Source organism: Zonotrichia albicollis, chromosome 1 (genome assembly GCF_047830755.1).
Source record: "Zonotrichia albicollis isolate bZonAlb1 chromosome 1, bZonAlb1.hap1, whole genome shotgun sequence".
NCBI classification, from domain to species: domain Eukaryota; kingdom Metazoa; phylum Chordata; class Aves; order Passeriformes; family Passerellidae; genus Zonotrichia; species Zonotrichia albicollis.
The window spans coordinates 47,115,789-47,133,494 of NC_133819.1; the positions used below are offsets into that span (position 1 = coordinate 47,115,789).

A 17,706-nucleotide genomic window follows, 5' to 3' on the forward strand; every position below is an offset into this window, starting at 1 on the left:
GCTTTGTGTTTTCTTCTTGCATTTTATTTTTAATTCACAAAATATTTAATTTGATCTTCCTCAATTCATGACAGCGAATCAGAGAGTGAGACCCCTGTAATTATCTTGACCCATGATATTTTTCTACTCTTCTTTCCCCACCATAGTGAGGGTAAGGAGTGGCAGCATGGCTTGGCAGGCACCTAGCAGTCAGCAAAGGTTAACCCAACATATCAATTTCTTCCCATATAAATGTCTTCCCATATCAAATAAATAAATAAATAGCAATCCCTTCCAAAAAAACCCTGAAATGTAAGTTTAAGGTAAAGGTGACTCACTAAATCAATCACTTACCCTTTTGATGATTACCCCAAAAACCACCAGAACAACTGGTAATAGCAGAGTCTTTGTGTATCTTACTGGAGTCTAAAATGGAAATCAAGTTCTTTAATTGCTTCCCTTCATCTGTAATTATTTCAATCACCATTTAAAAGAAATTAATATAATGAGACCTTTCTGGAGTAAAATGTAAATGTAAACTCCACTCAGCAAACATACCAAAGACATAATACTAGGGTCATCAGTAAATTATTTCCAGTTCTTTGGCAAGCCATTTAAAGATGAGAAATAGTTTGTATCTCATCTGAATTTGAGTACTATAGGTTGACTAATCTATAAACATTCTAAATGCATATCTAGGCAGTGATAAACTAAAAGAAGTCTATTAATGCCACATGACAAACCTTCAATGCTGTTCTCTTGTCTAAACTTAACAAGTAAGGCCCTTGCAGCTCTCAGTATGCTTTCCATACACTCACAACCAAGTACTGAGAGCCCCACAAAATCTTGCTTGCAGAACTGTAACCTTTCATTTATTCCTGAGGAAGCACTTCTGTCATTGAAGCTAGCATATTTCTTAGATCTAAAATCAAAACACTGCTTTGGTTTAAGTTCACTTAAATGCAATAAACCCAATTAAATTTAGCTTTAGTTCATTAATTTATCTTTTCAAGTATGTATTTGAACTTATGATGGCAGTAGGACATGTGGTTCTGAAATGTTTTAAGCTACAAATAAAAATAATGCAAGAAGTTCCCTCTCCTAAAATCACATATTTTGACCAAATTACCTCTTTTTCCATGAAGTCAAACTCAGCAGCGCAGGTATACATTAATGTATCAAAATCCTTGTAGCCAATAAATTTAGATTTCAATATATTTCCTATATGAGCCTGGTAGGATACAGAGGAAACAAATACCAAACTGTAGTAAGCAAAAACTGTCCTATTTTCCATCACAAAGTTGTATAAATATGATAAATTACACTGTATTGAGAAATATTTTTAAGTAGAACAGAATGTTATATCACTTACAGTATTGTTACAAGAGCACCAAAAATCTACTTCCAGTGTATTAAACAACATCTTTGAGTCTAACACAGATAGTATGGTGTTAAATAAAAAGCAGAAAACAGCAAAAAAATTAGTTCCAGAGAAGAGTGCATTGACAAATAAAGTAAATAAAGGTGTAGGTAGAAGATACACAAGACAAACAAAGCCCTATAAATCCACATTTAAAAACAAACACATAGAACATTCACTAAGACAAAAGTAAAGATATTTATGGTTTTGCAAATTTTGATAATAAGATCTCAAAGTGATAATACATAATGAAAGAAAAAGCAAATATACAATCTCTCTCCCACTTCTCTAAAACAAATTCTGGAAATTCAGGAAAGTACATTAGTAAGATGTCAAAATCAAATCTTAGGAATGACAAAATTTTTGTAAGATACCAACCAGATATTCTGATAATAGAACTTACATCATCAGCTATTCCAAACACAAGAGAAGTCAGGTATTTCAAGGTGACTGTCCCAAATAACCAGGCACATCCTTCAATGACCTTGAAAAATATATTTAGAATGAAATGAATGTCTTTAACTTTTACAATTTTTTTCTTTTTTAAAAGGCTTCTTAACTTTAGCTACTACTTATAAACTCTACTATGTTATAGCTGAAATAATTTTGTGCTACTGCCCTACACTACAGCTGTACCACTGCATACAACAGTGCAGCAGAGGGGGTAGAAAAATTATCTTGAAACAGGGGCAGCCTTGCTGTCTGTTCCATCTGTTTTGCACATATCAGTGTGTAGGGATTGTTTTTGGACAAGAGCTGCTCCATATTATCAGGTTGTGCTAGCCTGATAATTCAAATCTTTGGAGGAATTTGATGATTTATAGCACCGTCTCAAGATGATCTGAGGTTAGAAGTTGATGGGAATAAAAACAAAGTATGTCCAGTTACTACTTTTAATTATGTGTCAAGTTTATTCCTGTACCAAGAAGGTTAAATTCTTGGCAGTGTAGCCTAATCTAGCTAATTCTTTATAAAAATGGATCAACTGAATAGGACAACCTGTCCCTGCATCTTGTATTTGGGAGTCACAGCAGATGCCTTCAGAGAGAATGCAACAAAAAACTTATCTTTGCCCTAATGTAACCAGGGTTTTATGTGACGATGGGCTGCATTTAATCATCTCATTTCATGGCTGCTAAGAAACCTAAATACCTAGGAGGTATCCTAATCCTTTACGGAATGCCTCTGGGTATTTTTCTTCCACAGCACCTTTAAAAAGTTATATTTTACTTTTCTTCACTGGCTTTGTCGTATTTACCTTTATTTTACAATATGTAGAATTCTAACATATTTTAAAATCTCAGCTATTTAGTAAATCTACATTAATAATTATCTTCATATTCAATGTCAATAGATTTTGGGGGAAGGCATTATAGTTTTTAATTTTTTTATATGTAAGACACATTGACTGAGACTACATGCAATATGTACAATGTTACATATGAATTTACAAAATAAAAAAAAGAAATTCTGCTTTCTCTACAGGTCCTTCTCTGTGATGTCCATCAAGTATTCTCCTTTTTGGTGTCTGTTTAGTAATGAATTGGTGTGTTCAGAGAACTCTGTGTAAGAATACTGATATTTCTTTGCTGAATGGTAGCACCTTATTTAGGATTAATTATTTTATATACATTTTTAGGGTGGTGGTGGTCTTTCAAAAACTTGCCATTTAATCTCACCACCCTTTGTTTCTGACCTTCTAACGTTCATACCTTATCTCATGGAGTTTACTTTCTTTTACAGTTCCAGTTAGATAGCTTCTCCACAAAGTTCCTGAAATTTATGTACATTGCATTCACCCATACACCCTTATCTACATCCTTCAGAGGAGTCAAACACTTTGGCAAGGCACGACTTCCTTTGACAAAGGCTGCACTGGATGTCTCTCTGCACGTACATGCAGCTTAACACCTTCCTCACTATACAAGTTTTTATTCTTTCACAAAACCCAGATTTTTTAGCTTGTGGTTCCACAAGTGCATTGGATCTGCATTTCAGAAAACTGACATGAAATTTGCCTGCACTTTGATTTTCCCTGGTACTACAGCCAGGTATGTAGCCATGCACTGCAGTTTCCTATAAACATTTTAATTCCTTCCCATTTTAATTCCTTTATAATAACTGCATGAATTTCATCCAGATTTGCTAACAGCTTACCCTTCACTTAATAAGAATGCCTGTCTTAAGTCAGGCATAGTTTTGGTAGGCTCCCATTTGAGGTGCTTTTATCATGTCTTAAGCAGCAAGTCAATTCTCATGTTTTCTACAGTGGTACATTTTATTCATAATAGTTTTGGGAGTGTTCTCCCTGTTTGGACATGACTTCTACTACCCTCCAACCTCACCCACACACTCTAAAACACACACAAGTGTTTTACTCTGACGTGCTTCCCCCATGCAATTTTAAGATGTTTGCTGTTGTCATAAAAATATCCTTAAAATTATATCAATATCCACATTTTAGTGACTATCAAATGCAGTACCTTAATCTCCATTTCTGCAAGCACTGTTAGCCTTTTACTTGCCTTTTCTAAATTGACTTTAAAAGGATTTCCATACAGATCTTAGGTTTTGTAAACATGTAAAGTTGTCAATGTGAAATTAAATGTGTTGCCATTTAAAGGTTATTTCAGCTTTCTGATATAAATGTGTGTTTATGCTCTCTTTATTTCTTCAGGAATTTAACACCAATTGTTGGGAATGTTGACAATTTATTAAAGATAGTAGCACAGCTATAGTCCTTGATTTTCAATTATTAGAAATGAAATGAGAAGTTGTTTCTGTATCTGACAAAAGCAAACAAAAAAAGTCATCGTTTTTCCCTGAAATTTCAAAATATTCGAAATCCCTTACCCATACATAGACTTCTCTTTTGCGCCTCTTCAAGATTTTTGGACTCCATTCAAGAATTCCCTAATAAAAAAAAAAAATTAATGCATATTTTCAGGTAACATAATAACAGCAAGCTATTCCAGTACCCTGAATGAGAGGTTTTTCCTTTTGGTAAGCCTATCACACCATATATTTAGTTATTAAAAAATCTTCCATAATTAATACAATCTGAGATATGAATATATATAGTATGATTTCACCCTCCACTGGTAAAACTTGCCAACAAAAAAACTCTTACTGCAGTTTGAGTACAATTATGGAAGACTACTTTTCTCCTGAACGAGTAAGGAGATACTGTATTATTCAGTTCTAAGCATCTTTAAATCAAAACCAATGGGAAACTGAGCTCTGTCTGCTTCTGTGAATGACAAGAGACTGAAGCAAGAAATAAATTGCTGGCAGCATTAATACAAACAATTTTCAAGTAAGGCAACAGAGTATGGAAGGTGGTAGGAGTCACACCTTTCTGTTTCACAATGTGTTCATTTTATAACACAAGGAAAATCCATTTTAGGCTGATTTGATGAACAATGTAATTAAAAGCTTCCAGAAACCCAGTCCATATGTGAGACTGAGGTCAATGTAAGTATCCAAATAACACACAAACGACAAATACTTTTATCAAAGCAGAAAATGGGCAAGGAACTCAACAGGTTGAGAACTCAAACTGTACAAATATGCTGTACAAATATGTAATTACAACAGCTGCTACAAGAAACTAGAATAGATTCATAACAAGCAAACTATACTACAGCAAATATGCAGCCAAGGCAGTCTACTCTAGCATAAGTGAGAAATTGCCACACTCTTGCTGATTGACAAAATTTAAACAGACAAAAAGAATCAGAAATTAAGATGATTTCCAGCAAGCTAAATAGGATCTGCTCACAACACTTTCTCTCCTGTTTCTTATGTACATAAATCCTTTATGAGGAACTACACAAAAGTGAAAGAGCTTGTGGGGTTTTTTCCTATTTAAAGAAAAATTAAGATAATGAATAGTGAGATGATGAATCTTCAGTGAGTAATTTTGCTAACACAGTGGTATGATGTAGCAGTTTCAAACAATCTTAAACCACTGTTATTTATGGCTTAGTCATTTGTTCTACACTAGAGGATTTACTATCGTTAAGACACATTTAAATGAAGCTCCTTCTTGCTCATGGTTCTTATTTTACAGTTACTCTGGTCAAAATTACATACATGGTAATTTTTATATTTTAATAAAAAGAAGAGAACTATAAAAGTAGAAGAGCTGAGTCTTAACTGAATTTCGCTTACAAAGAGGTTTTGGTGGAAATCCATGATTTCTTGAATTAGTATTTACCCCTTCACCAGATATCTTTATGGTCTGATCCTGTTTCCCATGTGAAGGGTTCCTCATCTGTCTGGTAGTGCAGCAGTTGCACATTTTACATCAATACAAGTACAACAGTACAGCACTGCAGTCTCAGCACAGAATATGATCCTTCTTAAGCAACTTACCGAGATAACTACTAAAGATGCAGCATAATATGATGTCAGTAACATTGAATTACCAAACATCAGAATAAAACACATCAGAAGAGATACCTGAAAGAAGAAAGTAAAACTTATTCAATTCAAAATAGAAAAGGTAAGGATTACCTAACGTGTTAACAGCTTTAAATTTAAAAACACCTACTTTACAGCAAAGTGCAATCCTGATACACTTGCAGATTTGTTCTGAAAACACTGATTGTAAGGACCTAATGGCAGCAGATAGCCTAGTGTAGATAATTGTTTTAATTTATTCATCAAAAGTATGCAAGAACAAATCCTGGATAAATTTATGTAATACAACACAAAAATTTCTGAAGCTATTTCTAACATATTCATTTTTTTCTAAATTACTGTATTATTTCTCTTCATCCTGTTTGCTACATTTTAGAATTCTGGACAAGCGTAAAAATTAATAGAATGTTTGATGTCTTCTTTCTTCCTAACTGACAAACATTTATTTAAAGTACTATCATCATCAAAGTCAAGGAAGCAGAACTCTGCCTTGTCATATGCACCTAATTCAAGGCTGAAATACAACTTTCATCCACCATCCTGATCTACTGTGCTCTCTTTTTTAACAGAAAGCAATCTGAATTACATTTTCCAACTTGGAGGGCAAAAATCAATAAGCAAGCTCTGTCTTCTTTTATACACAGGAATAAGGAAAAATAACACAGTAATTTGCAGACTTTTCTACTCCCCTCTTCACACAGTTAAGACTTTCATTTTCCACAGAAGGAGGAGGGTAGGAGGGAGGCAAAAATTGAAAACACCAAAAAACAGACTGGCAGTTTACCCAGACTCAATAAGCTGTCTCTGTAACATAACATGACTGTTTATCTATCTGAAAATAGGCTATTTATGGCACTTCAGCACCTAAATTATGATATAACTATTGACATAAGCCAGAAAGCTTAAGTATGTCATTCTGCTTCTGTCAAAAAGCTACCAAAGAAATCTGCTTATTTTGCTCCTGATTTACATGACAAATAAATCACATAGAACTTAACATTGCCTTTAGTTTATCCTTTACAGTATTTCAAAAAATGTTTTAAAACATATGAAATATAATTTAGCTTCTTTTCTGGGGAAATACTCTCTTTTCACCCACTGAGTTAGCATAGTACAATTTTAGCAAAAAATATTTTTAAGCACCATCACATTTCTTAAAAAAACTTGTCTACATCTTCCTTTGTATTTAAAACTGTAGTCTCACTTCAAAAAGCAAAACTTGATCATTATCTCGAATTTAAAAATTAAAATCAGGTATTATGCAGAAACTTACATATCTTTTACTTATCATTTCCCTTTTTTCTTGACTTTCTCGCACAGTTTTGAAAAAAAAAAAGCTTTTCAACTTAAAAATGTATTTTCTTGTCCTCCTTCTTAAGTGTCTCCCCAAATAGTTAAACCACAAGATCTCTGGATAGTCAAGACTACAGTAGTTTTCAAAACCCAATTTTAGTTCGAGTCCAGACTCCTCCCTCCCCTATCACTGCATGTTTTCAACCTTTGTGAAACTAAGGAAAACACTTCAGACAAATGGTCACTTTTCATGCTTTGACCTGTTTGAGGAGGGGACTTAAAAGTTTATTTTAAAAAACATTACCATATGAGCAGACAGTATCTTCTGTAATTTGCTGGAGTCAATATAACCCATAATACACACGGCAAATAATGAAGCTATCTAAAATCAAAAGTGAAAGAGAAGTTAAAACAATTTGCACTGGTGTACTCCTTCATGCAAAAGAAAAGATTATTCAAACAATCATTAACTTTTATTGCTACTTTTTGAAAGTACTTAGGCATTTCATAATTATTTCTTTCAAAAATCCTGTTGTGGTGCTCTAAATAAGAATTATCAAATACAGTTGAATATTTAAGAGATAAGTATTCAACTTTATAAAATGCAAGTCACCAAAATACAGCACTATCACATTACCTTTCATCTTTAAATTTAAAACAAAATTTAAAAAAACCTTCAAACACAAAAAAACCCAGACCAAATGTACGAAAACCCAAACCAAACAAAAATGGAAAAAAACCCCTAACAAACAAAAAACCCAAATGAACCAAAACAAAAAAAACCAAAATATATCAGTCAAAACCACAAAAGAATTACTCATTAAGTTTTTAGCAAAGTATGGAAAAATCCACAATTTGCTGCTGAAGAAAATAAGGCCTGTTGTCTTATGGATCAGACAGCATCTTAAATGTCCTATGGGAAATTAATGAAATTATGAAGTGAACCTGAATTTCCATATTTCAGGCTCAGCTTCTTGAACAGGTAACAGTGATGAGTTTTTCTCAATATTTTACAGAATTTATTAATTTCCTCCAATGCAGTTAGAAACCTTGCACACCACAGCTTATACGGATTGTTTAAAGCTATCTACTCAAACCAGGCAAACTCTGCTTCAAGTAAAGCAGACAAGTGAAAAGGTCTGGAGACACAGATTTTGGATTTCACTCAACAGGCTACATCTCAACCAACTCAAACACGAAGAAAGTTGCTGTATGACAGTATCCTGTGGTTCCAATCAGCATTCCCTACATTTCAGTGCTAACTACAGTTACCTCAACTATCCAAAATCTCAAGACTACAGCACTACACACGAACTCACCAAAAATTATATAGGAAATCATGCAAAATCATACCAGCTATTACATGCCATGCAAACACTAGTACATTTAAAACTTTTAACAGCCTGATCAAAGCCTTTTTTTAAATTTTTGTGCTTCAAAAGACAATTTTTTTTTTCTTGTTCTAAGGTACTGATCTCAGGCTAGAGGCTGTTTATGTGGGAAAAGTAAATATTTTTAGATCTGGAGACAGAATGATAAGAGGTGTAAACAGTCAACTTTTAAACTCAAGACTAGCAAGATTGATGTGGTAAAGGGTGAGAATCTTTCCTGACAGCGAGAATGAAATCTGGCTAAAAGGAAAGTGCTGGTATAGTTGTGAATTCAATGGCTGTCTATACAAAGCAGTCAATTTGTCCAGATTAGGCAAAGAGGCTATTTAGAGGTAAATATGGGCTCACCTGAGTTAGAAGAACAAACTGAGCAAACTGCCAGGGAAGCATGAAAAAGATATTAGAAACACACAGTGCAATCAAGCTTCCTGTATTAATACTCGGAATCCTTGGGAAAAAGAGACAGAATAGGCATCAGTAAGTACAATTACACAGGTGTTTGCATGTAATTGAAAAGTACAATAGAAAATGCAATAAAAACACAGCTACCTTGGAAGATAGCTAGCAATATTGATCAACTACAGATAACACTGCCCAAGTAAATTTAATCTATTTTTTTTCTTGAGTTTCTATGACAACAGCTCTGATTCCTTAACTGTTTGATGACTCAATGGTTACCAAGCAAGTTTTCTCCTGGCAGTATGCAGTAGAGCAGGCCAAAGCATGTCATTTGCAAGTGCTTCACCTTCTTGTGACGACTCTACAGTCAGGTCACAACCATTTCCATTTCGGCTGAAATCACAACTGTTTCAGAATGGTCTGCATTTGAAAGTGATTTAACTCCTCTCTCTCACATTTCTTCCATATTTACCTTCTGCTAGCAATCCTGAGTGGTGTTTCAGGAAAGGAGACAATGGCAAGTACATGAAACTCATCTGTAACTGAAACCCCAGCCTATTCTCCATGTTTGGAAATAAATGCTATTTAAAATATTTAATCCTGTGTCGGTTCAAGTTCAATTCTGAAACATGTCATGTTTCAAATTCGACTAAATTCTTGAGAGCACATATCTTTTCCTTATATAAAAAACCACAAATTAGTGACAAGCATGAGATACTTTTGCTTTAAACATCAATAAGTACAAATCTGTATGACCTAATAAAGGAAAGGTGGTGGTTATAAGTACCAAGTTCACCTAAATCATAAATACATAGTAAATCTGATGCAATGGAGTTGGTGAAGAAGCCCTTAAGTAGGAATGGTCATGCTTATTTCCTAAAACAGAGGCAAGACAGTAATAATCATGTTGCAAGCCAGAAATAATCACGGAAAAGCAGGGCTAATGAACGCAAGAGCATCCCTGCATTAATGTAATTAGACTGCTTTAAATCATTGAACTAGTTAATGAGACTAGTTAATTAGTCACAGAAAACTGCAAGAACATACTAGCTTATGGGTGCCTATAGCATCCTTTGTTGCAAAGCATAGGCTTACTCTACGTGCAGCCAACATACCACTCTCCAAGAGGGACAAAACCAATTGATGAAGTATCAGCTTGTTTCTCATGGGAAGGAAGGGACATCAACCAAAAATTCTGATTTTTACTTTAGACACGTATTTGCCAACACAGTAATTCTGATTTTTATGTTAATCATGTCTTCAAGTTGCAAAGTTTTTCCTTTTAATAAGTGAGTAATATGACTGCAGTTCTACTGGTGCAGCGTCTGTAATGTAACAGCCACAGGAAAGTTTCTCTGTTAATGATACCATTGTTACAGCACATGGAGGCATTCAAATGAATATTTAAATAAAGGCACTTCAATACATGTCCTGTGACATTCAGTTTTTTAAAGCATTGTAAAGACCCAGTATAAACTGAGAGGTACCTGAGAATATAGGTCAAAATCAACATCTGCAGCACAAGGAATGGGTACGAGAAACTTTCACGGAGAGGTGGAGTCCACATGACACGAGTGCACTGAAAATAAGAACTGGGTTAGATGGTGACATTCACTGATATATTTCCATAAAACCACGCACTTGTATTTCAAAATGAATGACTACAGCTACTCCAATAAAGCAAAAACCAAGCTACAAGAGGTTTTAGTCAGAATGTTAGAAAGACAAGCCAGGAAGCAGAAAAGAGGAAGGAAAAGGAAGTGGCTTCCACCCTTGGGGCCTAATATACACTGTTTAATTGAAATAGAGCAATGCTCTTCCAAAATGAAATGTGGCAGCTAGAGAATATCCAAGAAAAAAGCAAGACAGCAGCTACTTGTCCCTGGTTTTGCTGAAATAATCAACTCTTCTAGGTAAATAATTCTCAAATTCATGCAGTGACTTGCCACACTTAGAGAGAGACAGTATGCTGGAAGATGATCTGAAGGATAAAGCAATACATTCCTCATTATGCTGGAGTTCTTTAGGTTATAACATTTCAAATTTCTATCAGTAACAGCACATTAAGTATAAAATCTGAAGCTGCCTTATAAAACAGGCCAGTACACTAAAATAATGAAATTAAATTCATACAGACCCTATACGACTTATACATAATTTATGTATTCCATTCTTTAACCCTAATAAAGCAAAGCATAATACACTGAAGTCAACTGAATAGTTGTTTCATTAATTTCTTAATTAATGGGGTTAATGACAAATAAATAATGGGCCTCATGGCAAATGGCTCAGCTACAACTGTTGTCTCCAATGTTTATATTCAGCTCTTTATAAAGGGCTTACACTGACCTTAGAAAAAACAACAAATACAACTTTACAGGAATACTTTGACATACAAAAAACAGGTTCAAATTAGCTATCAAGAGATTTGCATTAAAAATTAGAAATAAATTATTTACAGCTACAAGAGAAAAATGTAATTAATCTTAACATAGACTATAATCAATCTGTGAAAATACTGTAGGATACTGCTGCCAGAATGTACCTTCTCCTTTGCTTCCTAGAATCTTTAAACCATTTTTTAAAATATTGTTTTACCAAGCAAGTCACTAAAATCAACATTATATAATTCCTTGCTTATTGTCTTGCCATTTCCCAAGTATGTTAAATTAACAGTATAAAATAAAAGCAAAGAACAGAAACACATCACATTAATCACAGTCCCTGACATCTAGAAGCACTCTTTGTAAAAGCTGCAGCAATTATCATTAAAATAAACCTTTCATAAATATATGCATTAATATGCTGTCCTCAGCTGACTGCACAGATGTGATGAGTTAATTTTTTTAATAAGCAATAAATATAATCATGATTACTCTAAAGCAGTGTAGTCATTTTGCATATTTTTCAAGACTGCAGCAACATTTGGTTTACCAAATCTTATGATACTGGAGAAGATAAGACAGGAAAAAAATGACAAACATATACAACCATAAAAAGGAAGCATTACCTTAGAAGCAGATTGACTAACATGGGCTACTTTTCTATATTTGGAATGCAATGCTAAACTCAATCATCTGTGGATGATTTATCAAGGCTGTAAACTCACTCTGCTGCAGGTAGAAATATATCAGATTTGTCTAAGTTTGAAATCATTAAAACACAGCAGCACAAGCACGGCACAAACAAAAACATACAGCCTTAGGATCACTAGCTGAAAGCCAGAGAGCATTTTTACATACAACTTCTACATCTCAGCATTACAGCTGAGATACCAAGGGTTGCAGATCAGGCTTACTTGTGTGTAGCTCAGTCCTATCCTTCCCAAATAGGAAGGGAAATTTTTGGCAGCTAGTCTAGCTCCACTGTACGCACTGTGGACCCACTCAAGATGATTTGCATACAATCACAAGCCTGTCAAAGAGCTGGGCCTTTCTTCCACACACAGGCACACCCACAGCATGGCATTCAACAGAGCACCCCATGAGGAGAGAGCCCCTGTGCACCTCTGACTACAGGTACTACCACAAATATATACACAAGAATATCAAATAAGTCTGCGTTGTTCCATTCAGCTACAGTCCAAACATAAAAGTGCCAGCTGAGATCCAACACTGCACATCTGCAAGTATTTCCTGTTGTTCTCCAGAAATCCATACAGCTGAGCTTGAATCAAGCCCCACCTAAACCCAGACTACATCTGTGTAGAGCTATGCAGATCTGCTTCCACACATTTCTCCAAAATACATTATCTGTGCTTTTTCCCCAATTCAAGTCATTCACAGAGAGGGAGAAGCTCTCCTACACTCACCTATGGAAAGAACTGCACTGTACCACAGCAAAATAAATGTCGTTTTGCTACCACTACCTTGAAGTTTTCAACATGTTTCTTTCTGAAGTTACACTTACCAATTTCACAGACTTGGAAAACAGTGCCTATATTCTATTAGCATTCACAAGCAAAGGATGAAACATCATTTCATTTCAGATGCCATTTAGAATAGAAATCCACATAAAATGCCACATTTACACTCACAGAGCACAAAAAATAAGTTTAGGAACTCTAATGTTCACCTGTTCGCAACCAGGCATTTCAACATCCATAGGTGACAATGTTTTAATATGCTTAAAATTTTAAATGCCTAAATTCTTTAAATATCTCCCATGCATACATGGGGGTATTTAAAGAAAAGACATTTCAAATGAAACTTGAAAATAAAATAGCCATTTTATCACACAGATTTTTGTTTTATAAAAAAACTGTCAAAGCTTACTGTGAATGGAAGCATCCCTGATTCTCTTTTGTACAATACATGTTCTTACAACTTAGTGCTCCCTACCAAGTTCAGCTCAGTAAAGTAAGAAAACAAAACATAAATTCTACCCTAAACTAATTTATAAGGTAGTTGGTTCCATTTAGAAGTTATTTACAAATTTCCTTTCATAAAATGAGCACTAAGGAAAAAAAAAAAAAAACAGCCCAAGGGAATAAGAATGAAAGCTATGATTTTTCTTCCAAAATATGAAACAATGACATGAACAGCATAACAGCATTAACTGGGAAAACCAGGAGGTGTTGTAAGTGACAGTTCGTTTTTCTTTCCTGCAATGCAGCTTACTTAAGTTTAGCACTGGAATCCTTTACATACATACACACACTATTTCTAAATTCTGTGTATTCTGGGTATAGTATATAAATAATACTGAGGTTTCTTTGCACTTTTCTTTGTATTGAAGAATCCTGGGTATAGTATATAAATAATACTGAGGTTTCTTTGCACTTTCTTTGTATTTCCAGTAAAATATACAGCAATTTAAAGAAGCTTCTGAAGCTCACTGATATGGTAAATGTAGCCCAGTTATGTGTGGTATGGGCATGAAAATAGAGTACCCTGATGTTTTGAAACTTGAAGTCATTGTGCTACTGAGTTTTAATCTCAGGATCAATTTACAATATATTTCCTTTCTGATTTTTTATTTTAAGCACTTAAAGGACATTGGACTGTGCTATGTATTTTTGAGTCTTAGTCTATTTTGCTTTCAATTGTCTTATTAATTTATTTTAATTGAATTTAAGTTATTTAAATTCAATCTCAAATAAGTAAGCAACATCACTACATTTTATGAAATGAAAATTAGCTTAAACTTCAGTAATAACTAAAAACAAAAAGGAGTGGTGGGAGAGGGAAACCTACCTCTCCGTGATTGAAAAAGAAGCACAACACAGTAACAAGGCCTCCTAGGCGACTCCCACTGTGAAAAGAAGAAAAACAGGTACAACAGACTTTTATCATGGTCAATGTTGCTTAAAAAAATGGGAAGCTGCACTTGTGTACAGCTAATTTTACTGGGGAGGAAGGAAGGAAAGCTTTCAAACATCAAGGGAAGGCAATCAATAACGTACATACAATATTAAAATACTAGTTAGTCAGACAGGGTTTGTTTCAGAGCAAACCAGTCCTTCACACATCAACTCTTTTTCACAGAACACCAATTTTAATGCTAATAACTTGGAAAACAGTTATTCCACTGCTCACAAATTTTGGTGCAGATCATTACATCTGGTGCTTTTAAAAAACAGACAATATAAATGCAGTACTTCTTCCCAAATATGTTGAGCAGTAAATTTCAGAATCTGCATGCTCAATCACCCAACAGGAAATTTTGGTGTGGATCTAAAGATTAATTTAGGGTAATCAAATCAAGCACATTTAAAAACATACTTTAAAATTATTTCATTATATGGGTCAATGCAAGATACAATTTAATTTTTATGTTAAATACTGCAATGTGAACATGAGGAAGCTTTTTAAGCCCTTGACTTAAATGTACTTTTTACATTTCCACACCAATCAAATTCACCTATTGAATAAATACCAAAAGTAAACCCAAAGACATTAATTAGATTTTTCCCATTTCAAAAGAGCAATAGAGAAAGTTCCTATTGTTTGAACAGATTTATAATTGCTCAAGTTATGTGATATAAAGCAAAGAACATTTTTGTGCACACAAGTTCACTACTACTCTGAATGACAGATGATACCATTTTTGCTACTAAACCAAAGCAGCAGCCAGCTGTTAAGATTCTTGGAAAAAAAAAACCCAAACCAAACAACAACAACAAAAAATCAACCACACACACACAAAAAAAAAACCCAACTAAAAAAATCCTCTCAGATCCTTCACCCATCACTAATATACAAGTTAAACAGAATCAGTACGTTCTGGGTACAAAATCTGAGGATTAAAGATACCAAGTGCTAAACCAATCTCCAGGAATTGTGCATTCTTGCACATAAAACTCAACTTTACATCCCATAAATTTGAAAAGCTTCAACACTAAAATGCAAAATTTTAGTTTTTAAAATTTTTAATGTTAAGAACATGCTTAACATTAAAAATGTTAGCCCTAGAAACAAAATAAAAATTTGCCAAAAAACACCCCAAACCAGAAACAAAATCAAGGTCTATGCTTTCTAAAGAAAGTAGTGAGAAATAAAGAGCTCACTGATTTTTCAATGACATTCATATATAAAATGTGCATTTCTGTATAACTCCCTTAAGAGAAATATTACAAGTTAACAAGACAAATATCCAACGTTTACCTACTTCCTCAAAACATGCACTAGGCAACTTCCTCTTTTTACTGACAGTGTCTGCCCTGAGCTATTCCTTATTTTATCAGCACATGCTTGAGAAAGGAGTAAAACCCATGACAATGATGCCAGAAATGAATTGGGGGGGGGGGGGGGGGGGAGAATCAATCACATCTCTTAGGAAAATATAGCTGCCTTTCACTTTTTGGCAAAACCAACACATGAAAACAGATGTAAACAGAAAACATATATCCACTTCTGCTTTTCTGCTGAATGTGGAATCCATTTTTGTATGAAAGTGTATTACAGCTCCTGAAATGTAAGGACAGATACTGAAAACACAAATTTATAGAAAAAAGGAAGTGCACACAATTTGTCCAAAAGAATGCATTAGGTCAAAAAATATTTTGCCTTCTCAGTTATGTTAAAATGGAAATACATGCAAATACAACTTGAAGCAAAGCATTAGGAAAACGCCAGTCTTGGTTAAAAGTACACCATCATTCAACTTGTTGTAAAAATGAGTCACAATGATAATTTTAAGAGCAGAAATATGTCAAAAGCTTTTTAAAGCACATATAAACTTCTAGTTTTATCCACAATCCCGTGGTACCAATGAGACACAGCCTCAATAAAATTTTTGACAATTTTTTTTCCAGCAGCATCATTGTTTTAAGAAAAAAGCTTCTCTATTTCAGTAATTTTTATTGACAATGTGTATGTAAAAAAAAGCACTACTGCTGTACAAATCATCAATATCCCACAAAAATATTTTTACATTCACTTTTTCAAATTTTGTCTAAAAACTGACAGCTAATACCAACTAAATAGCCCAGTCTCAACTGCCTTACCTGAGGTATGTACCATATATGAAGAACAGTGACATCATGAATCCATTCAACAGAAAAATCACAGCAACATAAAAGGAAGCAGGGTCTCCCAACCCTAACAAAAAACAGTTAATATATGTTGTCAAATGTAGAAGGAAGGCCATATTGGTTATAAAGCATCATACAATCAGTATACTATCTTAATATGTCTATATTATGTATCAACTATCAGTATAGTATCTCAGTGTATCTACAGAAAGATAATTTAAAAAAAAGGAGATGTCATTAAGACTATTGTGAAGATTCAATCAGGAGATCACAGCTCTGGAAAAAAACAGGAAGAGTAGGGGTAGATACAACATTGGGGCAGTCAGTGACAGAATAAGCCAAGAAAAATGCACTAAACTGCAGAGAAAAACCTGTGAGGTTTAGAAGGTAGAAATACAGCTAAGAATATTCTCTAGACTACATTTTTGTATCACAGAGCTTTTTAGAACAGGTCTGTTAATCCTAGACTCACATTTCCCATCTCTTGCAGGAGTAAATCCATCTTTCAACATCTCACACACAACACTCTTTGCTTTGTTTCATTATAAGCCAAGATATTTTCCAGTAATGCAAATCTTTCAATTTATTCATTAACAGACACTTCTGTGCTCACTCTTCTGCCGTTATTCTATTTCCCACTATTTCTTTAAACCCTCCTGGCTCTAATCATTTCAGCAATACAGCATTAAAAAGTCTTATTCATTAAAGTGAATGGCAGCAAAACTTCAGTTTCATCTGCAGAACTGATTATTCCCCACTGCTGAAAACACAGCAAGACAGTTTTCTAAAGTAAGATGATGATATGCTCACAAAACACAGTAGTCTCAATAGCTGGTGCTTCTGTTGGTTTTGTTTTCATGAAAAACAGGAATGAAAGGTTGTACACCGTTTAGTACACCGTTTATTGCTTCTTACAAAATTAGAGAAAGTGACCCATTCAAGCTCTGAAGTTCTTACAGCCTTTGTGCAAAGGAAAAATACTACCCTGTCATCACACAAAGGCATTCTAAATGATAAAATGGAACAACTTCACAAACTACCATCTATTATTCAGCTTGAACTGACTGTAGAACACCTCAAAAGCACTTCTCAGTAAGGTACTTTTATTGTTTAATACCTACTTGACAAGCCAATATTTCAAATGTGGGGGAAAAAAAAGTGGCAGTGTCCTTTGGAGCACAGTGTCAAATCAACGTTTAAGGCTGAAATTCTTATGCTGAATAGCAGTGCATGTAAGAAGAGGATTCTTTTCAGCAGCATCACTAGGTAAGGGTTCTCTAAAAAAATCTCCAAAATTGAAGGAGGAAATTTTGAAATGCAGGAAG

General features: G+C 34.2%; 1 protein-coding gene across 1 annotated transcript in view; it reads right to left on the minus strand.

Annotated features, from left to right (window-relative positions):
* Window positions 1-17,706, minus strand: part of DPY19L1 (dpy-19 like C-mannosyltransferase 1) — a 48,752-nt gene that overhangs the window by 17,835 nt on the left and 13,211 nt on the right. Inside the window, exons 7-16 of the mRNA XM_005485920.4 lie at window positions 16,355-16,448; window positions 14,103-14,160; window positions 10,395-10,486; window positions 8,857-8,956; window positions 7,422-7,499; window positions 5,777-5,863; window positions 4,253-4,312; window positions 1,803-1,883; window positions 1,109-1,210; window positions 334-405 (exon numbers count right to left, since the gene is read on the minus strand). Of these exons, the coding sequence (XP_005485977.2) occupies window positions 334-405; window positions 1,109-1,210; window positions 1,803-1,883; window positions 4,253-4,312; window positions 5,777-5,863; window positions 7,422-7,499; window positions 8,857-8,956; window positions 10,395-10,486; window positions 14,103-14,160; window positions 16,355-16,448 (824 nt within the window). The remainder of the gene's footprint in view (window positions 1-333; window positions 406-1,108; window positions 1,211-1,802; window positions 1,884-4,252; window positions 4,313-5,776; window positions 5,864-7,421; window positions 7,500-8,856; window positions 8,957-10,394; window positions 10,487-14,102; window positions 14,161-16,354; window positions 16,449-17,706) is intronic.